A 24,872-nucleotide genomic window follows, 5' to 3' on the forward strand; every position below is an offset into this window, starting at 1 on the left:
TTGCATTTCCTCTGAAAAGAGGAAGCTACTCATTTCTGAAAATTAAAGCCAACTCAATGGTTTACTAAATTTTAAGTTTTCTTGCAATGTTGCTGGTTGTTGAAACTGGCTGATGAACACAAGAGATTACTGTACTATTCTCAGTGCTGTTGTATTTTGTAAAATTCATAATACAGGTTTTAAAATGATCTCTGTGTCAGTAGCTAGGAGACACAACATTTGTTCTAACACTGAGGAAGTTGAACACCTGAAATGGGAAGGATGTGGCTGGGCCAGCAAAAACCTTTATGTTCTGAACAGACATCTTAAGTCCTTTCTATTACATGGTAAGGTTTAAGAAAATAAAACAATCCCAATTCCTGTTTCTTTCATGTGATGTGATCTCAAAGCACTTTTGATGTCCTTTGCATTGTTAAGGAAACACTCTTCTAATAGAATACATACTCCACAGTATTCTTATAATGATTAAGTGAGGTTTTTTAGTAATTCCAAATATTACACCAATAACATTAAGGGAAATCAAAATGATGAAGAATAAGTATCCATCCCAACATGTTAAACTTCTTCAATTTTCTTATATTTCCTCCTACTCCTGCTTGGGTATATCTACATCTAGTTTTGGATGGGAAGCCATAATGTAGACATCCTTTTGTAGTGAAAAGAGATTTAAAATAATTTGATTTAACACCTGAGGATCTTACTAACTTAGGAATACTAGGTTACATTTAGGTTTTCTTAATAATATTCATAATCGCCCTGACCGGTTTGGCTCAGCGGAGAGAGCGTCGGCCTGTGGACTGAAGGGTCTTGGGTTCGATCCCGGTCAAGGGCATGTACGTTGGTTGCGGGCACATCCCCAGTAAGGAGTGTGCAGGAGGCAGCTGATGGGTGTTTCTCTCTCATCGATGTTTCTAACTCTCTATCCTTTCCCTTCCGCTCTGTAAAAAATTCAATAAAATATATATTAAAAAAAATAAAATAAAATAATATTCATAATAATAACTGGATAAACACTTAACCTCTCACTTTATAACCTTTTTTTCTTCATTTAATTCTCAAAACAACCTTACTAAGTAGCCATCATTACTGTGACTCTAAAGATGAGGCGTCTGAGGTGCAGGGGTACCCAAAGTCACAAAGCTAATGAGGGCAAAGCTAAAATTCATCATCAGGTTTTTCTCATTCCAGAGCCCACGATATTCCCGCAACACGAGTACTTCGAAGCATCAGTCATTTGTGTACCACTTTCATAATATCCACTTTGTGCCATCAACACCAGGAAGCTTTTCCTCACACAAACTCACTTTCATTTTTTCTGGCAACTGCCTTTTTTCTCAATCAAGCAGAGTCCTTAATGGAAAGGAACAGAACCAACATTTGCTGCAAATCTATAAACATGTCAGGCTCAGTAGAAGATGGTCTATGTTAGCAGTTCTCAATGTGCTTCCTAAACAGATGATCAGTGTCGCCTGGGAACTTGTTAGAAATACAGATTCTAGGCGTGCTCCAGACCTGCTGAATCAGATACTGGGGGCGGGGCCCAGCAATCTGTGTTTTAATAGGCCCTAAGGCAGATTCTGAGGCGTGCTCTGTCTGTGAGATCTACCACACTATATACATTATCATATTTAATACCCGTAAGTTCTTTGGGAACTAAGTACTATTTATTATTCCCATCATCACAGATGGGTAAACTGAGGTGCAGTAGACTAAGGCCAATATCACATAGAGAAAGACGGGAACCAGGACTTAGAAAACATGCTTGTCTAGTCCAGGGGTGGGCAAACTTTTTGACTCAAGGGCCACAATGGGTTCTTAAACTGGACCGGAGGGCCGGAACAAAAGCATGGATGGAGTGTTTGTGTGAACTAATATAAATTCAAAGTAAACATCATTACATAAAAGGGTACGGTGCCCGAGGGCCGTAGTTTGCCCACGGCTGGTCTAGTCCCTTTCCCTAGTAGCAAGTGAACTCAAAGTGGGAGGGATGGAGATGCTATTGCTGTGGTTCAGAAAAACAAGAGCAGGGATATTTATGTTAAAGAGATTACTTAGACATTGATTATAAATCTATTAGGGCTTCAATATGCAATTAACACCTTGTCATAGTTTTCGTTGTTGTTTTAAGAGTCCTTGAGCCCTGGCTGGATAACTCAGTTGGTTACACAGCATCGTCCCAATATGCCAAGGCTGCAGGCTTGATCCCCGGCCAGGGCACATACAAGAGTCAACCAACGAATGCATACGTAAGTGGAACAACAAATCGATGTTTCTTTCTCCCTTCTTCTCTCTCTAAAATCGATTTTAAAAAATAATTTTTAAAAAAGTCATTGAAATGCAATTTATGTTTTTGTTAAAAAAAAACCACAACAACCGCTACTTCTAGAAAAGATTTGTCTTATGCAATTGGTAGAGAACGATGGGAGGTTGAATGAAATTTACAGAAATGGTCTTGCCGGTTCTGAAGTAAGTGGTAGCTACATCAATCCCTTCCGTTAGAATTAAATTTACCTAAATTCAGCTTAGTGGATGTTTACCAGTCATAATGGTATGTGTTCTTAATGCACCTTAGCCTATTTTTTAAAATCTTGCATAATGTTGTTCTAGAGATTAGGAATTAAAAGCTAGTTAAGAGCAGAGTTTCCTGCTTATTTCCTTTAACAGAGCTGGCGGCGGGGAGGGGGAAAGGGGTGGCGGCGCAAAAAATGTTTGGGCACAGATTCCCCAGTGAAGATGATCCAAATATTACAGCACAGCCAATGCTGGAGGCTTCACAGATGATCCCTCAAATGCTTAGTAGTTTAATTATGTTAATACCCCGCAATCTGTTTAAGGATTCTCTCCCAAGAAAGAGCTCAGCATTTTATGATGCTGACTTATCAATTTAGGTACTCAAGAGCCAGGACAAATTGTACATTGTAGATCTTCCTCAAATGACTGGCCCTAGGAGAGCCTAGAGCCCTTTACCAACAAGGAAAAACAAGTCACACAGGCCCAAATCACTGAAACCATATTTTGAAAATCATGTCCAAATTTACTACGTGTATTTAATATTATCTGGCTACACAAAAATGATGTTGTTTTAAAAACTCTGTTAAATAGATGGAACCCTCTATAATTTTTATTTCAACCAGAATTTATTTCCTTGCTGACAAAATAAGTATCAGTGTGGATTGTCATATGGCCACACACACACAAAATAGCTTTATTGGAGACCTGAATGTTCTAATGACATTCATTACGACCTGATTCTACAATCCCCTGATGTTTATCATTCTAAGTATAATGGGTATGATTAAATGCATCCTTTGTGGTTTTACAAACTGAATTCTAAATGTGGGCCGGTGTACAGAGAACACAACGCCTGCAGTCATGCGCCCCAAAACGATGTCTCAGTCAGCAACGCCCAGTGACATCATTCTGCGTCCTCCTGCGAAGGCTGCAAACATCAGGAAGGCTGTGGCTGAGAGGGCAAACCGCGGTAAGCTGCTGTGGATGGGGATGTTACTGAGGAGCTCCTGGATGGTTCCTGAGGAACCAACTAATGAGGAAGTTGTTGGAACTGGAACAGGAGGCAGTAACAAAGGAAACTGCAGAAGAAAAAGAACCTCCAAGAAAATTCACAGAGACGGATTTAGCAGAAGCTTTTGCAGACCTCAGGAAGCGCTGTAGAAAGTTTGAAAACACAGACCAACACCGAAGGGTTTTCCTTAATAGAGAGGAATGTTCATGGTGCATTATCTTCTTACAAGCAAATCCATGATGACAAAAAGAAATAGACCAAGCGAACCACCTTGGACAATTTCTTAAGGAGTGACACCTCCTCAAGAAGAGCCTCAGGCAGCTCCCTCAGGAGGAGTTCCGGAGGGAGGCACCGCTATCACAGATGTCAGCTCCCTGTGTGTTACTGCCCTGAACACCTCCCACTGGGACAGGAGGTGGAGGTGGAGACAGGGATGCTGATGATCCTGGCCCTGTGTGGGCCTAGGCTACTGTGTGTGTTTGTGTCAAAATTTTTAACAAAAAAGTTTTAAAAATTTTAAAAAAAATTTAAATTTAAAAATAGGAAGGAGCTTATAGGATAAGGATATATAGAAAGAAAATATTTTGTACATCTATACAATATGTTTGTATTTTAAATAAATGTTATTACAAAAGAGTAAAAAATAAAAATTTTAAAGTTTATAAAATAAAAAAGTTACAGTAAACTACGGCTAATTTATTATTGAAGAAATAAAAATATTTTTTATAAACTTAGTGGCGCCTAAGTCTGCAGCAGTGCACAGTGACGTCCTAGGCCTTCCCATTCACTCACCACTCACTCACTCACCCAGAGCAACTTCCGGTCCTGCCAGCTCCATTCATGGTAAGTGCCCTATACAGGTGAACCACTATTTATCTTTTGTACCATATTCTTACTGTATCTCTTCTGTTCGGACATTTAAATACAAAATACTTACCATTATGTTACAATTGCCTGTGGTATTCCATACATTAACATGTTGTACAGGCTTGTAACCTAGGAGTAGCCGGCTATACCACAGAGCCACGGTGTGTAGTGGGCCATACCATCTAGGTTTGTGTAAGTACACTCTATGGTGCTCACAAAACTAGGAAATCACCTAATGACACATTTTTCAGAAACATATCCCAGTAGTTAATGACTGTACTTTATTTTTTTTTTAAATATATTTTATTGATTTTCCATAGAGAGGAAGGGAGAGAGACAGAGAGTCAGAAACATCGATGAGAGAGAAACATCGATCAGCTGCCTCCCGCACATCCCCCACTGGGGATACCCTTGTTACATGCCCTTGACCGGAATCGAACCTGGGACCCTTCAGTCCGCAGGCCGACGCTCTATCCACTGAGCCAAACCGGTTCTGGCTAATGACTGTACTTTAAAAAACACTGAGGCCCTGGCTGGTGTGACTCAGTTGGTTGGAGTGTCATCCTGTACACCGAAAGGTCCTGAGTTTGATTCCCGGTCAGGGCATACACCCATGTTGCAGGTTTGAAGCCCAGATGGAGGGTGAACAGGAGGCAATATTTCTCTCTTGAATCAGTGTTTCTCTCTCTCTCTCTCTCTCTCTCTCTCTCTCTCTCTCTCTCTCTCTCTCCCTTCATCTCCTTCTAAAATCAATAAAAACATATACTTGGGTGAGAATTAAAAAAAAACCCCACAAAACTGGGACTGACCCAGCCACACCCAGATTTAAAGCCCTAGTAACCTTTCTGCAGAGAACACATACCTATTTAAGCTCAATGTTTATGTTTGCTGAGAGCTACGCCTGAAGAGTTTCGAGTTTCCTTCTATTATTGCTATATTATCCTAACCTTTCATTTCCGTATACTCATGTTTCTTTGTAAGCTCGTAGCTGAGGAGCAGCCTAGATCCAATTCAGGCAGCAGAAGCCCACTGCATAGACGGGAGAAGGCCAGGAATGGGCCTAACAGCAGGGCTGGAAGGATGCCAAGTTGTGAGAGAAACTCAAACCAGGTAAAAGTAAGGCGAAGACTGGGGGCGTCCACACAGAATACCAGTGCTTTCTCTTGGCATCAGATTTGCCTGTATGATATGATGGCCCAGGTTGGCTAGCTGGGAACCAGATTTTCTAAGGAAAGACAGCCCTATTAACATTCCAACGAGAACTCTAGAGCTAACTAATTCTACAAGTTATATATATATATATATATATATATATATATATATATATATATATATATATATCTTTCCTTTTGCCGATATTATTTGTTGGCCTAGCTATAATGGAATTATACCTTCAAGCAGTATCTTATTCGCTGTTTCTCTAATCCTTTCTATAAGAAATTGCACCCACCCAGGTAAGGACACTTTTATCCGTCTCTCCGATCTTCTCATAGCTATCCAGCCACTCCCCAGACCAACCCACCACCATCCGGCACTCTGCTGCCCTCAAATCAGGCACAGGGACAGGTGGTACTGTGGCAGGGTGACAGGGATGTCGCTTTTTATTTTTTTTACTCCTATTTTATTTTTAAAATATGTTTTATTGACTTCAGAGAGGAAGAGAGAGGGAGAGAGAGAGATAGACACATCAATGATGAGAGAGAATCATTGTTCGGCTGCCTCCTGCACACCTCCTACTGGGGATCGAGCCCGCAACCCCGGCATGTGCCCTTGACCAGAATGGAACCATTCAGTCCACAGGCCAATGCTCTGTCCACTGAGCCAAACCAGCCAGGGTGCGATGCCACATTTCTTACCCTTAAGAAACCCAAAAACTAAAGAGGTGGGCGGAGAAGATTATTCACTTAGCAGTTTATTATAATTCAATGCTGGTAGCAGTGGCACTGGGTATAAGAGAACCCGGAGTTGGAATTCCAACCATCTATGAGGTGGTTGATCAGAAATGGCTTCCAGAGGAGGTGACATTAGGGTTGGCTATAAAGTATGGATGGGAGTTAGAGATGGTAGGAAGGGTATCCCAAAGAGGACATCATAAAGGGCCACCCAAAAAAATCAGGTGAAAATTGCAAAAGTATGTAGAACCAAGGAGTTGGAACATAAAGTATAAGGCACCAAGTAAAAGGAAATGAGGGTAGAGAGAATGGGTGGGGAAGTGGGAGGGAGCCCGGTGGCAGAGGTCATGCCATATGAAGAGCTCAACCTGACTCAAGATAATGAGGAGCCACTGTAAACTTTAAACAAGGGAACAACGGGTGTTCTACTAGCCCAGTGGTTCTCAGCCTTCCTCATGCCACGACCCTTTAATACAGTTCCTCCTGTTGTGATGACCCCCAATTTCATTGTTACAAACTGAACATAATTAAAGCATAGTGATTAATCACAAAAACAATATGCAATTATATATGTTTTCCGATGGTCTTAGGCAACCTCTGTGAAAGAGTCGTTCGACTCCCGAAAGGGTCTCGACCCACAGGTTGAGAACCGCTGTACTAGCTGGTCTGAGAGCTCACCATTGTTGGACTCTGGGAAGCAAAGGTTCCTGGTGCCTTTGTCCCACAAGACTCCTAGGACTTTGATAGAAAATCCTTCAAAATAAGACAAAAGTTGAGTTTTTAAAATTAGCTCCCCAAGTGTTTGCTTATGACCTATTTAAATAAAACCACATCTTGTGGTATTTTGTTCTCACAGACAACAGAGTGTTTAAAATAAGGACACACAAAAAAAATACTAGTAAGATAAGGACCCTTTTCTTTTTCTGTGTATTTCTGTGGTGAACTTTTAAAAAGTATGTGTACTATTTTCCACACATATTTAATTAGTTTTATTATCTATAAACTTAATAAAACTTCTCTGGAAGAAAGCTATAATATTAGTCACCAGTGGAGTGCAAAATTTAAAAATTTTGATCTTTGTGAACATATTTTCTGGTGTGTTTGTTTTTTTAAAGCTAACTTTTAAAATTGTTTTAAAAATAGGGGCAGATAGCCCTGGCCAGATAGCTCAGATGGTTAAAGCATTGTCCCGATATGACAAGGTTTCAGGTTCAATCCCCGGCCAGGGCACATACAAGAGTCAACCAATGAATGCATAAGTAAGTGGAACAACAAATTGATGTTTCTCTCTTTCTCTCTCTCTCTCTCTCTCTCTCTCTCTCAAATCAATCAATAATTAAAAAAAAACATATATAGGGACAGATATTCGGGGGGGGGAATATTTTTTTGAGGGGTTAAAGTGGAGAAAAATTAGTCCAATATACTGAAATCATACTGAATTTAGCCCATTGTACTAAACAGGCACTAAATTTCATGCTCAACCATTCAAATCCTGAAACTAAAATTCCATGAGTCATGTCTGTCTGCTTACAGAGGCATCCTCAATACACAGAATAATGCTTGGCACCACGAAAGGCTAAATAAGCACTTGTTGAATGCTGACAATGTAAATGTCAAAATATTCTATTCTTTTTTGAAGACTTCTTTCCTATACTGTGTGAAGACAAATGGTCAATGCTCTTCACAGCCTGTTCCAGATGGGACTCAGGAAGCTGGCACAGAAGCCAGGGTAGGGTGTGGTGACCAATTCCAGCAAGAACAGCCCTCCCGTGACTCAAGCTAGCACAGTGGCCCAGTAAGCCTCAGCATACTGTCTTTCAACACACACACACACACACACCCTGCTAACCTTATTTCCAGCTTAAGTGGTGAGGTGGAGCTTCCTTCCGCTGCCCTCCTCATTTCTCCCCACCCTTCTCCTCTCTCCTCTCTGTGATTCTGCAGGGACTTTGCTTTAAATATATAGGAAAGAATAAGCAATCATTCCTTCTTCTCCCGCTGCAAGAGGAACAGTTTAAACCTCCGGCCACACAAATCCAGGACCAGATCCCCACTGTGCCTTCAACAAGCTGTGTGAAGGTGAGCACAGTGCTCAGGCTCTCTGCGTCTCTTTTTCTTCATCCGTATATGAGCATAACAATGATTTTTTCTTGTAATTAAAAGAAATGATGTAGAACATCACATATCTGGCACAAACTGTATCAATGAAAACAGTATTAGATGCCACATATATAATATTTTCATGAGTTAGAACTAATAAGCAATAAGGATGAACACTCACTGCACTGTGGTAAATATTGGTTCACCCCTCCCCAGTCTTCCTGATTTGACAACTTAGTATCTCTGAAAATAAACTGCCCAGAGGATAGCATATATCTGTGTGTTGGGGTCCAGCCCCATTTGCTGGAAGCCGATCCACCCTTGCTGCTTGACGCAGTCGCTGCAGGGGAGAAACATCTGCACAGCGTATGTTTCAAGGGACCTGGCGTATATGACATGTTTGCTCCCCCTTTTAAGCGCTATGTGTTTTAACCAGGACCACCTTCCTGAGACAGGTTGTTTTCCCCAGGTTAGGGGTTAGCAGGACTAAGGAAGAGAATAAATCAGTAAATCCCCCTAGTGTTACAGGAATACCATGTACTACTTATGAAGAACTTGGACTAAGACTGTTGGCAATAAATTCGGGATTTGTTGGGCCCACATCCCCAGGGGTCTGCCCACCAGGGAAAGCACCAAAGTCTATACCCCTGGAGACCCACTGACACAGGGCAGTCCCAGGGAAGGTAAGCAGCGAGGCTGGGAGGACATAACCTTTACTGGGTAGGATAAACTCCTTCAGTCACTTCCTTATAGCTTATCAGTAGAGCAATAGAATAATGACCTTGGAATAGCCCTTATAATGGAACACAGAGATTATCCTAGACAAGATTAAAATCAACAGAACTAGATAGAGACAGGATTATGGAAATGAAACTAGGAACTGTATGTTTCCCAAAACATACCATGATGTAATTATAGAGGCATGATTATGGGATCAAATAGTATAAATATAGATGTAATAGAACAATAGAGAACCCAACCATGCTGATCAACTGAACGCTGCCCCCCCCGCCCCCCCCCCCCCCCCCCCCCCCCCCGTCATTCATTCACCGCCGACTCCGTCCACACCTATGGGAACCCCTGGACCTGCTGGGGCTGGACCCCAACATCTGTGTCCCCAGACATCTTGCTGGACCTTTTTCTGCTTCTTTCTCTGAGCAGATTTCTATGCCCAACCACTCTTGCTTAGCTTTTAGGAATGTTGAGTTACTGGGAAATGACTGCTGTGAGTGTACTCTCAGATGTGAGCATAGTTTCAGACAGCACTCAATGCCCCAACAATAACAATACCACAGCAAGATCAGGAAGTTATTGCAAGCATGACAAGCATAGGGCCACCCTCACACAGGGCTGGCTGGCACCACAGCCACGCTGGCACAATAGTGGAAACTACTGTGTTGGGACATCACTGGGAAAAGGAATGCAGGTCACACAGGTAATCCCAGAACACATATGGGAAACAGAATTGTGAAAAGAAACCCAGTCCTTAATCAAAGAACGAATTTGATGCTGGTGGCGTTTTTGTTTGTTTGCCTCCAGTTGCCTAGCATACATTGGACCCCTTTCTGAATGATGAAACACAACAGAAAAGACTTCACAGCATATAAACACAAGAGGCTGCAAACTGGAATTTATAACAAAAATCTGTGACTTAAAAATTAGGAATTTACCTTTGATTAACTCCAGCTAGAATCTCTCTACATGTTTCATCTCCTGGTTAACCATTCTTCTAGGCCAGTGGTTGGCAAACTGCGGCTCGCGAGCCACAAGTGGCTCTTTGGCCCCTTGAGTGTGGCTCTTCCACAAAATACCACATGCGGGCGCGCATGTACAGTGCGATTGAAACTTCGCGGCCCATGCGCAGAAGTCTGTATTTTGTGGAAGAGCCACACTCAAGGGGCCAAAGAGCCACATGTGGCTCGAGAGCTGCAGTTTGCCAACCACTGTTCTAGGCAATATAATACCAGACTAGATTTATTAAACCAAATCAGTCGAGACCAGGGTATTTGTCCAGGTCTTCGACTAGAGACATTTCAGCTGGAGTGATAATTTGTGAACTATCCAAAGAGAATTCAAAGATTCTGAAAACAACCCCATGAACTTTGAGCAATGACTTTGAGCATCAATGTAATACTGTATAACATCCTATTTCAACTCCTAAGTTCTAGAATGCTTTTGGAAAATACCAATCTCATGATGCTAGGGCTGTGCTTATGGAGGACTACGAAAAGCATCCATCCAAAAGACTGAGCTGAACGTGGGCAACTGTGGGGATACATCATCAAAGGTGGTTTGCCAGAGCTCCTGTAGCTCAGCATATGTCTTAGATCACCATATTGCACGTGGTTGTAAGACAACACAGCTGGCACTAAAATGTCACTAAAAACCAACTAGACAATAGCTTTCTAAGCATTTGATCTTTTTTTTTTCAAGTAATTTCAAATGAGTCAGTTCTCTAGAGGAGTTGAATGGCAGCAAACTCCATCTATGAATAAGAACAAATGGTAATGGAAATCGGTACCTACTTGGAATCCTATTAAGCGTCACCCAGAAATGTTCATCAGGGCTATAGGTATCCTTTGACCAGTGCAGTAGATCGATGGCCCTTTTGTCATGGAAGATGAAGTTGACAAACTCCCTGGTAAGGGCCACGTAGGCAGTGCCAAAGTAAATGGTCAGCTGATGTGGAGGTGAGGTTTTCAAAATATTCGTGCTCCTCACAAAAGAGCGGTCTTTGCCTCTGTGCTCTTGGTGGACGTACTTAGTCCGTCCAATTGCATGAGCCGGAGGCAGCACCCCAGGGGTAATGTTTTTCCCTTTGAAGGCTTTCAAATGCTGAATGATCTCCTTGTTGGTTTTCAGGGGGAAGTCTTGCCCACAGGTGTTGATGGCGTACTTCCACGGGACCTCGGAGGCCACCAGGTCTCGCAGGCAGTTCAGGTCCGCCTGGAGCCTGGACATTCCCGCGTAGACTACAGACTCGGTCTTTGAAGCAATAAAGGCATTTTGGAAGCAGCTCAGTAACTGCCACACAGATGCCTTAAACTCCTCTGTGGCCTTCTCATCCACATGAACACAGTAGATATTTTGGGGCATGTAGACAGCCCTGAAGAGCCTTTCAAAAGTACCAAAGTCTTTATGGATGACCATGACATAGGCCAAAGGGAACGCCACTTCTTCCTCCGACAGGGGGCTTGTGATGTAGTGGCTCTGGATCAGGTAGTCCTCGCAGGGGACACTTCCCAAAGGCGATGGCAACGTCCTCTCCCAGAGAACAGCGGACTTCTCTTCCAGGGCGTCCTCACAGGCACTGACTACGGCGTCCCTTTCGCTGGAACCATTCAGCCTCCTCTGGGGCAGGCTTAATCGGCTGTTGTAACGTATCACAAACAGAACCATACTCAGCGCGGTGAAAGCAAAAAGGCAGTACCTCCAAAAGTTCATTATTTTCACTTCCTTGGAGCAGGGAATCTCCCTCCAGGGACTGAGAAATGGCCAGTCCCTGAAAACACAAGCGTGAAGAGGCTGAATGGGCTTCCTTTGCCAGTCTTGAATTTCGCCAGCTTCTCAGACGGGCTTCCTTTATTCCTCATTTACTCCCCGCTTCAGTGTCGCGCCGTCCTCCTGGGCTCCGGGGCTCCGGTCCTGGGCGCTGGAGCCGGCCCGCCGCTCGCACGCAGAGCGCGGAGCAGAGTGGGCGCCCAGCCCGGCCCCGCCTGCGGGAAGCCCTCCTCGTTTGCATATGAAATCCCAAGTGGCGGATCTCGGCAAATTACGCGGTGGAAAGGAATGACGGGCCCTCTGCACCGGGGCTGGGCTTCTCTGCCTTCACCCCACCCCCTTTCGCTTCACTCTATTCTGACCTCATCTCCCTTCTCTTCTCACACTTTCCCCTTGCGTTTCAGCGTAAGTGGTTCTCCTCTTTCGGGTCAGCCTGCAAGCCGGCTAGCAGTCGTTGGAAACCATAGCGTGGAGGACTCCAGCTCCGGCTTCTCTCTCTTCCCGTTTCTCGGCCACCTCTTTTCATTTCAGTGTTATCGCTACCTCTGAGCACACACAGACACAGATAAGGAAAAAGGCATTTGCAACATGTCTATTGTCAGCAGCAAGAAAGTCTGGTGGAGAGGTGGGTGTTGGCTGGATTGAATCAGATGTTTTCTGATGGTGTTACACAGCATATGTGTGTGCAGGCTATCAGAAGAGGGAAGTGAGGATTACACTGCGGCGGGCATGGGGTGAGGGCAGAAGGAACCTAGGAGCCACTGGAAACCTTAAAGGGTGGGTGCGGATGACATCAATGAAGAAAGCACACCTTCGTTTGCCTGCCAGAGAGGAAGGTGAGAGTCATTGTTCCCAGAGAGCAAAAGTTGGTTCCCGTTTCACAAAGAGCTTCAGATAGCTGGTGCTGTTGACGCGGTATTATCTACTGCATGAGTGACTGCTCACTGGGGCTCTTTATAAGCCTGACATCTTGAGATCTGAGGGCATTTCAGAGAACTCCGAGGATTCTACTCCCCACCCAATGCCCTCTCCCATTTCCTGACCCTTAAGAAAGAACAAAGGCTTCTTGATGGCAGGAAAATTCCTGGAAGAATTGGTTAGTGAGATTCAGGGGAGCCAGGAAGAGAAGCCCAGCAGGTCTGGTCACATTACAGAGGGGTTCTCCAAGCTCACGTGCTGGTGCCTGGAGCTCTCAGCAGGTGGGGAGGGAGGGCTGCAGATTGGTGCAGGTGGTAAGAATGCTCCTGGGCCAGGTAACCAGCCCAACTAAAGAAACAGTGGGTGTGCTCCCATCTCATTCCCCCAGTCACCCAGCTAGCCCACCTGTCTGGCCCTGGCAATTGAAGCAGCTGCCCCAGTTAGGAAAACACCTGGTGTACAATGCAACAATCTCCCTGCCCCTTTCTATCCCACACCACTCTCTAACTTCCTATCATTTCCTGGATGAATGAACGGCCACAGTAGCATAGATATGATGGATTTTGATTAGACATAGACCCAAAGAGTTGGCAGGGATCTTAAAAATCACCTAACACAACCCTTTATTTTACAGATGAGGAAAGTAAGGCCTATACTATATACTAGAGGCCCAATGCACGAAATTCGTGCAAGAGTAGGCCTTCCTTCCCTCAGCTGCTGGCACTGGCTTCCCTCTGGCTGATGGCAGGCACCTGGGACCCAGGCTTCCCTCGCAGCCCTGGCTTTGTCCAGAAGGCCGTCCGGAAAGATGTCCGGAAGGACATCTGGTCTAATTAGCATATTATGCTTTTATTATTATGGATATTTTTTCTAAGTCATTCAGCTGGATAGAAGCCAGTGCCTTAATTCTGCAGTTCCCTAGTCCAGATGCTGGAGCCAGTCTAATTGGCTTCAAATCCCAGCTGGTCACAGACCAGCTGTGCAACCAGGATGAAGTTACGTAGCCTCTCTAAGCATCAGGTTCTTCAGATGGAAAATAGCAGTGATTGCTATTTCACATGGTTGAGAACATTAAATGAGATAACTCTTATTCAGGGTTTATGTATATATTCACATATATTCTATTCAATAAGCATTAACAATTTTTGCTGTTGTCATTTTTCTTTTGAAAAATAGCCATTTCTTGCCCTGTTAATGAACAGATATTTTGATTTCTGTTCTTACTAATGGAACAGAAAAACACCTTCTTAAGGCTTTCAAATGGGTTGAAATGGGTACTCCCACTCAAAAAGAATGAAGGTTAAATTGCACTCTTTTCCTCCCTCACCACTATCCCCACCCCCACCCAGGGGGTAGGGAGGGAATTAGTAGGAATGTGACTAGATAAAGGGCAGAACTGAATAATCCATTTTGATGCTTTCATTTCCTTCATTCTTATTAGAGCCTCACCCTTTTCTGCAAAATACTTCCTTGGCAGGACTTGTGGAGAGCAAGGGTGGGGTTGGGGTGGGGAGTAAGGCAAAGGGCTTTCAATGAAGGTTGTTGTTTCCCCCCCTCTCTTTGTCTTGAGCCTTGGTCCTACAGTAGGGAGCTCTCGAGAATGCCAATGCAAAGCAAACTCAACCCATGAGTCACAGCACATTGCAGGTGGGAGTGTAACATGACTTACATTCAAAACAGCAGTAATTTTTTAAAAAGCTTATAGTTTGTTCTGTCTTATTTACAGTGGTTTAGCTACACAGCCCGAGGTTAGAGCGTGATGCCTTTTTAGCAGCTGGCCTGGTAGGAGGTTTGTTTTACCTGTTATCTGTGGTAACTGAGCAGGCATTGTCTTCCAGCAAATAATTGGTGGGCTCAAATATTAACTTCCAACCAGGACATTATTTCTGCTCTTTTCACTTTAGTTGCTTAACATATTGAAAAGTGCTGTCAGGTGGACATTGTGTAACACTCCCTGCCTCTCTCAACCTCAGGATAACCTTATCCTCAGGAACAAGGACAAGAACAGCAACTAACAATGCACAGTCAGCTCAGCTCAAACAAAGGCTGGGCTGCCTGGGGACTTTCTGAGAATCCAGTGGGATCTTTGTTCCCTTTTGTCACTTAGCTCTCATTAATCTCCTGTGAGCTTTGCACACACCTCAGCTGGGCTATCACAGGCAAATTGATTGTTGGTTGTTGGGGGGCAGGGTTGGAAGCCAGGCCTGACTTGTTCGCAAGTCCTTATAATTCTCTACCTCAGATTGCTTCTCATGGCATAATAACCGGCCATGGAATCAAAGCAATGCTTCTGATGGGTCCTCTCATCTCCATCGACTTCACACCATTCTGTTCCCCATCTGAGGCTCTGTTGCATCTCTCTGGCAACCTCAAACACTGGCCACAAGCGAGACACAACAAGTAAATAAGATCTCCCAGCAACCAAAACAATGATCACACGCTGTAGGCTGGATGCACACACTCAGATGTGTACAAACAGGTAAGATACAAAAGTAAGTGAAGATGATTGGAGGGAAGGAAAAGCAGAGCTAGTGAGTTAACAAGTGGGAGCTAATGCTTGGCCATGGTGTCATGGACCTAGAGAGAGGTTGGGACCCTGGCAAAGAGAGGGTGGGGGCCCTGGTGAAGAGCTGTGCCCACCTAAAGCACGCAGCTCCCTCTCAACGCTAGCGATTAATCCATGCTGCACCATGGGGCCAATGCTGCCAGCTCTTTGGATATTTTAAGAGAAGTGAGAAATCTGAATTTTATTTTTAAAAATTCCCAAATTCTTTAAATGACATCAAGATATTAACAAAATGGGATCTAAAATGGCGGCGGTATAGACGGACATGTCCCGTGCCTTGTCCCTGAGCAGATAGGGTGAGCAGCTAAAACGAGTAACATCCAGCCTGAATTGGCAGAGGAGATTCAGCTGGGAGACAGTTTGCAGCCAGGAAAGGCAGAGGACTCCAGGAGAAAAGGGGACTGTTGGAGACTGCCGGATGGGGCTCCCCTATCTGGGCAGCCTCCACTGCTGCTGAAATCTCTCCCGGAGCAGCCGGCTCAGCCGTGGAGTCCACGCCATCTTGAGTGGCTGATACCGGAAGCGTATACATCCAGGCACCCTGCAACCACGGCATCCAGGGATCAGCTTCTACCCCAGGAATACTGGATCTCAAGCAGCACGAATATGTGGACTCAGACAAGCCCTACTCCTCCTCACAGAAAGGTCAGATTTTGCCTAGATAAAGGTGCGGTTTGCAGTTCAGGTTGGAGAGAGAAACGCGCGAGGGGGAAGTCTGCGCCCCACAAAGTCCGCGGCCATTGGGGCCAGCATGACCCGCGAGTGTGGAAAGGGTCCTGCAGGGCTGCTGGCAGAAGAGAACTCTAAAAATAAGCCCATAGCCGGACTTGATGCAAAAAGGCAGCCTTGAGTTGAGAAACCAAGATGGCGGCATAGGTAAACACAGGAGTTTGCGGCCTCGAACAACCACTTCAAAAATACAACTAAAAGACGGAACAGACATCATCCAGAACCACAGGAAGGCTGGCTGAGTGGAAATTCTACAACTAGAAGGAAAGAGAAAAGCGTACCCAGACTCAGAGGAGGCGCAGTGCGGAAGTAAAATACTAAGGTGCGGAGGTGCATGTGGAGAGGGCTGGATATTATGCAGAGTTTCAACAGCAGACTAGAGGATCACAAGAATCAAGTCAAAGATTTGAAATACGAAGAAGCAAAAAACACCCAACCAGAAAAGCAAATGAAAAAAGAATCCAAAAATATGAAGATAGTGTAAGGAGCCTCTGGGACAGCTTCAGGTGTACCAACATCCGAATTATAGGGGTGCCAGAAGAAGAGAGAGAGCAAGATATTGAAAACCTATTTGAAGAAATAATGACAGAAAACTTCCCCCACCTGGTGAAAGAAATAGACTTACAAGTCCAGGAAGCACAGAGAACCCCAAACAAAAGGAATCCAAAGAGGACCACACCAAGACACATCATAATTAAAATGCCAAGAGCAAAAGACAAAGAGAGAATCTTAAAAGCAGCAAGAGAAAGAAAGTCAGTTATCTACAAGGGAGTACCCATACGACTGTCAGCTGATTTCTCAACAGAAACTTTGCAGGCCAGAAGGGAATGGCAAGAAATATTCAAAGTGATGAATGCCAAGAACCTACAACCAAGATTACTTTATCCAGCAAAGCTATCATTCAGAATTGAAGGTCAGATAAAGAGCTTCACAGATAAGGAAAAGCCAAAGGAGTTCATCACCACCAAACCAGTATTATATGAAATGCTGAAGGGTATTCTTTAAGAAGAGGAAGAAGAAGAAAAAGGTAAAGATACAAATTACGAACAACAAATACATATCTATCAACAAGAGAATCTGAAAATCAAGTTAATAATCTGATGAACAGAATGAACTGGTGATTATAATAGAATCAGGGGCATAGAAAGGGAATGGACTGGCTATTCTTGGGGGGAAAGGGACGAGGGGGATGCAGAAAGAGACTAGACAAAAATCGTGCACCTATGGATGAGGACAGTGGATGGGGAGTGAGGGAGGAGGGTGGGGTGGGAACTGGGTGGAGGGGAGTTATGGGGGGAAAAAAGAGGCACAAATGTAATAATCTGAACAATAAAGATTTAATTAATTTTAAAAAAAAAAGCAGCCTTGGATTTTGCCAGTGTGCCTGCTGCTTAGTGCCAGGGGAGAGAGGACGTGCGGAAGAGACTGCGCACAGAGCTGGACGGTGGAGGGTTGCGAGTTCGCGCACCTTCTCAGGCTCTTTTTTTTTTCTCTCCCCCTTAAATCCTTGTGTTTGATTATTAAACCCAATACATAAGATCGCCCAATTGGGGTCACTCACAGAGATTGCAGGGAAAAGCTGTTTTTGTGGAACCTGGAAATCAGAGCAGGGAGTAACGATCAAAGAACCAGCTCTGGGGCAGTCGACTCTCCCAAACCAGTATTAAGTGCGATAGGGAAAACAAAACCTAACTACTGGCTAGACAGGACTTATAGCCCCGGAGGTCAATCCAGAAACACTGCCACCCAGGGGCTGAACCACAAACTGACTCTTCTCTAAACACAAATAAAGGCAGTCTGGGAAACAAATACTGCCTGCTTTAAAATCAGGACTATGGCTTACAACACAGAGGAACAGTGTATCGCAGGGAACTTCAACACTCCCCTGAATACCTGACAGGATTAAGGCATGCCAAACAGAAGAATAGAGGAAGTGAAGGACCTTCACTACTGCACATTTTTATTTATTTATTTTTTTCACCTTTTACTTAAGAAACTAAATTTTTTTTCTTTTTTCATCACCTGATTTTACCTTTTTAATTACTACATTTTTATTTTTAACCAGTACTATTAACACTACCATTTTACCTTTTTTTAAAGTGTCATTTTATTTTCTCTTTATTTTATTTTGGGATTAGTGTTCTACATTCTATTTTCATCTTTCCTTTAGCATCATTTTACTCTACCTCAACTTTACCTTTATGCTAAAACTCTCTTCCTCACTTTTCCCATTTTGTTGTCCTGTTTCTCTTACCCTATTCCTGCTTTAGATTTTCCCTATTCCTTCTTTTTACCCCCTGTTAAAATTTCACCCTACCTATATATCTAATTTCTAATCCCCTACTCTAAATCCATGTACACCTCTCTCCTCTCTTTCTTCACTATCCAAATTTTTTCTCTCTCTGTCGTTTTGTTGTTGTTTGCTTGATTGTTGAGTATATTGGGTTTTTTATGCTTGTTTGTGAGATTGTTTTTCTTTTTCTATTGGTTTTTCTTTCCGTTTTTTTTTTTTTTTTTAATTTGCTTCTGTTTTCCCTCGCCTCACTTGATATTAGTTGTTGTTCGTAGTTTGCATTCATCGCTAGGGATCTGTTGCTGAAATTTGTTGGGATTAGTGGCTGTTCTATTGGAGTTTTCTCCCCATATAAATAGTTTCTTCCCCTCGTCTATTTCATTCTCTTTCTTTTCTCTCTTACTTTTTTCCCCCTTTTCCCAATTTCATTTTTGCACTCCTTTTCTTTTCTTTTTCTCTTCTTTCTTTTTCTCTTCTTCCTTATCCCCTAATTCTCTTTGCTCTGGTGCTCACCTTTATTTGGGGTTATTAGTATCGTGAATACATTTGTGTTCAGTGCCTTGTGCGTTGTGCCTTGTTGTGTTGTATTTTGTGCCTTTAAATCAATACAGCAGAGAGAGAACTACATAACCAAACATCTGGAGAAGAGAGATCATGGGGAGACAAAGAAACAGCCCACATATGAAAGAAAAACAGGCATCACTAGAAAAGGAAGTAAACGAAATGGAGGCAATGGAGGCAAGCAACCTGTCAGAGAAAGAATTCAGAGAAATGGTCATAAGGTGGATGAAAAGAATGGAAGACAAATTCAACAATATGTGTAAGAACCAAGAGGAAATGAAAAATGACAGCACTGCTATAAAGAACTCAATAGAAAGCACCAACGGTAAACTAGAAGAAGCAGAGGACTGCATCAGTGAGCTAGGAGACAAGCTAGGAAAAAATACCCAAGCAGAGCAGCTACTAGAAAAAAAATTAAAAAGCAGGAGGAGAGCCTAAGAGAACTTTGGGACAACATGAAACAAAACAACATGTGCATAATAGGGGTGCCAGAAGGAGAGGAAACTGAGCAAGGAATAGAAAACCTGTTTGAAAAAATAATGACAGAAAACTTCCCTGATATAGGGAAGAAAAACTCACACAAATCCAAGAAGCTCACAGAGTCCCAAACAAAATGAACCCCAAAAGACCGATGCCAAGGCACATTATAATTAAATTGGCAAACACCAACGACAAAGCAAGAATCTTAAAAACTGCCAGAGAGAGACAGAAAGTTACCTACAAAAGATCCCCCATCAGACTAGCGACTGATTTCTCAACAGAAACACATCAGGCAAGAAGGGAATGGAATGAGATATACAAAGTCATGCAAAGGAAGGGTCTGAATCCAAGAATACTGTACCCAGCAAGGCCATCAATCAAAATTCAGGGTGATGCCAAAACCGGTTTGGCTCAGTGGATAAAGCGTCGGCTTGCGGACTGAAGGGTCCCAGGTTCGATTCCGGTCAAGGGCATGTAACTGGGTTGCGGGCACATCCCCAGTGGGAGATATGCAGGAGGCAGCTGATCGATGTTTCTCTCTCATCGATGTTTCTAACTCTCTATCTCTCTCCCTTCCTCTCTGTAAAAAATCAATAAAATATATTTTAAAAAAAAATTCAGGGTGAAATCAGGAGATTCACAGACAAAAGAGGACTACGGGAGTTTATTACCACCAAACTAGCAATGCAAGAAATGCTAAAGGGTCTGCTGTAAAAAGAAAAAATAGGAAACAAAGAAGGAACACAGGGGTAAGGAATAAAAATGGCGACTAACAAGTATCTATAAATAATAACTTTAAATGTAAATGGATTAAATGCCCCAATCAAAAGACATAGGGTAACTGAGTGGATAAGAAAACATGACCCATATATCTGCTGTCTACAGGAAACCCACCTCAGAAAAGAAGACCCATACAGACTGATAGTAAAGGGATGGAAAAAGGTTTTTCAGGCGAATGGAAATGAAAAAAAAAGCTGGGGTAGCAATACTTATATCTGACAAATTAGATCTCAAAGTGAAGGACATAACAATAGATAAGGAAGGCCACTTCATAATACTAAAGGGAGCAATCCAACAAGAAAAAATAACTCTGGTAAACATGTATGCACCCGATATAGGAGCACCCAAATACATAAGAAAACTTCTAGAGGAGATCAAGGGAGAGATTGACAGCAATACAATCATAGTAGGGGACTTTAATACCCCACTATCACCATTGGACAAATCCTCTAAACAAAAAATCAGCAAAGAAACATCAACCCTAAATGACTCACTAGATCAGATGGAATTAATTGACATCTTCAGAACATTTCACCCCAAAGACACAGAATATACATTCTTCTCAAGTGCACATGGGTCATTTTCAAAGATAGACCATATATTGGGTCACAGGCAAAGTCTCTTCAAATTCAAGAAGATAGAAATCATATCAAGCATCTTCTCAGAACACAATTGTGGGAAGCCACCTATTGTCTTCACTAGCAGAGAGGTATAAACAAGGAACCCAGAAGGCTGGTGACCCTTGAAGTCCTGGCAAAGGTCAGGCTGTGCACCCACTGTTAGTCCAGACAATGGTAGCTGAATCAACTTCCCCATTTATTATTATGTAAATCCTTGCTAAAGGGCAAGTCTGCCTGTTACTGGGCTAAGGGCTATGGGTGTATCCCAAACCAATAAAAGGTTGGTGAGGCCTGAGCACCAGTGGAAGTCCTTCCCCTTGAGTTGGACTTGCCTGCCTGGCCCCCCAATATTTCCAAATTATTTTTTTTTGAGGCATGGGGTGGGCCACTGGGGGTGAGGGTGGGGCAGCGGAACCCCTCCACATTCCTCTCTTTGATGCTGTTTCCATAGTTGCCAGGCTGAGAAACCCTCTCAGAAGATGGGACCAGGAAGAGAGGGTCGGGACCTCAGTGGCCCCCCAGGTGTAGCTGTTGTAGGCAGACTTGTTGGTCTGGGGCTTCTGCGGGATGGAGCTGGTCTGGCTACGTTGCCCGTCTGGCCATCCTGCTGTAGGTGATAGTGAAGGATCTGGGAGTGCAACTGCTGATGGGGGGTCAGAAGTTGCATAAAGGGGGCAGGTAGGTAGGCAGCAGCTGTGGCTGGATTGATGGGCCCCCCACTTCCTAGGGCTGAAGGCAAGTTGAAGGAGGCAGCAGGAGCACCGGAATGAAAACCTGGTTTCTCAAAGGATTGCTGGGTTTTGGAGTACACAGAACCCGAGATATCTGGCACGCCCGTGTTACTGGAGGTGACTGAGACATCAGAGTTGTATCATGAGACCCATATCCACTTGGCTGTTGGGAAGGGGTGGCCGATGCATTCACACTGACATTCACACCATGCTGCTTGGAAGAGGTAGGAGCCACAGGGAACACAGCAGGCCCATACTGGAAGGTGCTGGGGAGGCCTGGAACCCCTGTGTAGCATGGCAGGCTGGTATAACTGTAGCCAGGAGGCAGCGCGGGGTTCAGCAATGTCTGCTGCGTGGTGTGGTGAGTCTGCGTCTGGTTCTGTTGGGGTTGGGCCAAGGTAGTGGCCAGGGCTGGGGAGGAGGCATCCCCACAGCCAAACTTTGTGAGGTCACCAGAATAAGGGTTGCTGGACAGGCTACCATCCCTCCCAGTCAGCAGCGTGGTGGGTGCGGGAAATGGGATGCTGTAGTAATCCAATGGAAATCTTGTCTGAAGCATCTGCAAGTCATCATAACCATATACTTGTGGCGGGTAAGCATGTAACAGCCCTGGAGCCATAACATACGGATTAAACTCTCGTCCAAGGCTGGCGCCTCTTCCCCGTCTTGGTGGCCCACCACGTCGCCGACTATAATCTCTGTCCTGGTCTCGATTTTCTTTGCCTTCCTCATTGGATTCCATTTGGCCACCATCCTTCTGTCCTGAGACTCCTTTCTTTCCGACCATCTCCCAGGAATGCGTATCTGGGTTTCCTTCCAGCAGTACATTGATGGCTCTGTTGACATCTCCATTGCAGTCATGCAAAGCAATGACACATTCATCCTGGTTCTTGCCTGTGATATCAATCAATTGTTTCACCTTTTCCTCAAAGTCAGCATCATTATGGTCTGAAATCATCTGTGCAAGTCGAATTTGTTCCGCAGTGGCCTGTGGCCGTTGCTTGTGCTGTGTCTGGTTTTGGTTTTGAGGTTGTTCCCAGTTTCCCCTGGCTTGGTTCGTGCCCACCGATGTCATCATGTACAGTATATACAAATAACAGTATTTACAAGGTAGAATACTCAGTCTCCTCCACACTGACACCCCCAAATTATTATTTCTTGTCTTGTCTCTTTCATTTGTGTGGGCCCTCTTCCAGATCCTGAACCCTGAACCACGTGGGACTTGGGGGGAAAACAAACAAAAACATACAACTTTACACATCTGGCACCTCAACGGGACATCTGGAAGAGAAGACTTCGCCTAGAGTGAAAAAACGAAGATTCACCGTAAAAGTGGGGAAGAATTCACCGTAAAGGTGGGGAGATATTTCACGGCATGCAAAGCCCACGATCAGCTGCAGAAATCGGGATCTGTAAGTAGGGTGGGAACGTGTCTTTCTAGCCAGGCTAATGGGGCAGAATTCAGCTTTTAAAAAGTAAGAAACTTTATTGAAGGCTTTTGGTTTGCATGCTTAAGGAGTTAAAGTTTCAGAAGGTAATCTCTTATAATTTTTGCTTGATGTTATAGAACATAACCCTTGCTTTCCTGAAGAAGGTACATTAGATTTTGAATGTTTGGCAAAGAGTTAGTCAGAACTTGAAAAAAGCTCAGCAGCAGGGAAAAAAGTTGCCTCCAAATTGTTTCTCCTTGTGAAACACAGTATTTCATTTGCTAGAGCCTTTAAGAGAGGCCAAGGAGGATAACACTCCTCCCCTTGCACCCTCCGCTCCTAAAGAGGAGCAGAAAGAAAAGAAAAAATGGGAGGAATGGCCTTCATGGCCCCCTCCACCTCCATGTCCTAATCCTAAAATGTTTAATTCGCCATTAATAGAATCACCTATGCAAAAAGCCATCAGAGAAGGATTGAAGGACATGGCGGTAGAAGAAAGGCTTGCTTTTCCTATCATAGAAATGTCAGGAGCAAGCCTACTCAAACCGTGGGCTGAATGCTCAAATAACTTATGAAAAGCAAGCAGGAGGTGGGAGAAGGGAGACACGTGGTGATCCTGACTCCTTCCCAAGTGAGCTAGGAAAAATCTCCTTCTCGCCATGAAAAGTTTTACAAAAGTTAGAAATGCACCTGGGATTTCTGTGCACATGTAAAGAGAAAGTTGGCTTAAGACAAAATGTGTCTATCATCTGATTTTGGATAGTAGACAATTTTGAGCTGAAATCTCTTTGCACGTGGTATAGAATAAGCCCCAGGACTGTTTTTTTCCTAAGAAGGATGGCGCGTGTGATCCAGGGAGGGGTGCAGGCTGGTTCTAATGGTGGGATTGGTGTTTCTATAATAAAGAGTAGTTTTTGGGGTGCTAGTGAAAAGTGAATGAATAATGTATTAATTGTGAAGGTCCAATGGCCCAGGGAGAAACTAGCTTAGCTCTTTGACATTTAAATGGACCAGGTTAGATCAAACTTGTTTCGCCAGCAGAAAACAGTTATTCCCCGCCCCTGCCCCCTGCCCCCCCCCCCCCCAGCTGCAATCTCCTGGCCAATTTTGAAATTTCCCGCTGGCAAGCAACCGGCAGAAAACAATGTAACTACAAGTTTGCTTCTTGACTCCCCGCCCCCCCACCCCCTCCCCCAAAATTATGGTCATTTTAAAGTCAAGGGCTGGGCCAAACCTGTTTTGCAAGCCTCAAGCGTGGTTTTCCAGAGCCACTGGAAACTTGGGACCTTGGAGTTTACTGAATCAAATGATAAAAACTTATATCTAGGTATGTTTGAAATGACAAAATACTGAAATATTAATCTAAATTTGCCTCATGAAAAATCTAGAGGGCAGAATTAAATCTATTAATTGATCATGTCTTGTATTTTTGAAATTTATTCTTGAAAAAATTTTTAATGTTATTAATCTAAAGAAATGCTAAATATTTGACTTGCCAGCTACAAGTTTAAGGTTCGGATTGAATTGGGAGAAATTGTGTACTTGTGGTAGCTAAATGCCTAAAGTGTAGAAATTTATTTATTTATTTATTTATTTTAATTTAATTTTATTTTTTTAAATATATTTTATTGATTTTTTAACAGAGAGGAAGGGAGAGAGATAGAGAGTTAGAAACATCGATGAGAGAGAAACATCGATCAGCTGCCTCCTGCACATCTCCTACTGGGGATATGCCCGCAACCCAGGTACATGCCCTTGACCGGAATCGAACCTGGGACCTTCCAGTCCGCAGGCCGACGCTCTATCCACTGAGCCAAACCGGTTTTGGCAGAAATTTATTTTTGAAAAATAATTTTTGTTTTCTCTGAAATAATTAGGAAT

General features: G+C 43.6%; 2 protein-coding genes across 8 annotated transcripts in view; both read right to left on the bottom strand.

The window, feature by feature from the left end:
* Window positions 1–12,667, bottom strand: part of GCNT2 (glucosaminyl (N-acetyl) transferase 2 (I blood group)) — a 70,667-nt gene extending 58,000 nt beyond the window's left edge. For 2 of the 7 annotated variants that reach the window (XM_036347199.1, XM_036347200.1), the window contains exon 1: window positions 10,908–12,620. In XM_036347199.1, the coding sequence (XP_036203092.1) occupies window positions 10,908–11,826 (919 nt within the window). In that variant the 5' untranslated portion in view covers window positions 11,827–12,620. Of the gene's footprint in view, window positions 1–10,907 lie in introns of all 7 variants that reach the window. The other 5 variants (XM_036347197.1, XM_036347195.1, XM_036347198.1 and 2 more) reach the window with 5 other exon arrangements.
* On the bottom strand, window positions 12,284–23,044 carry LOC118675580 (ubiquitin-associated protein 2-like). The gene is given in 4 exon segments (XM_036348479.1): window positions 12,284–12,428; window positions 21,206–21,425; window positions 21,428–21,703; window positions 21,706–23,044. Coding segments are annotated over 4 exon segments (1,575 nt in total). The 5' UTR covers window positions 22,640–23,044.
* Window positions 23,045–24,872: the final 1,828 nt, after the last annotated feature.

The sequence above is a fragment of the Myotis myotis genome, unplaced genomic scaffold (assembly GCF_014108235.1).
Source record: "Myotis myotis isolate mMyoMyo1 unplaced genomic scaffold, mMyoMyo1.p scaffold_m19_p_2, whole genome shotgun sequence".
NCBI lineage: Eukaryota > Metazoa > Chordata > Mammalia > Chiroptera > Vespertilionidae > Myotis > Myotis myotis.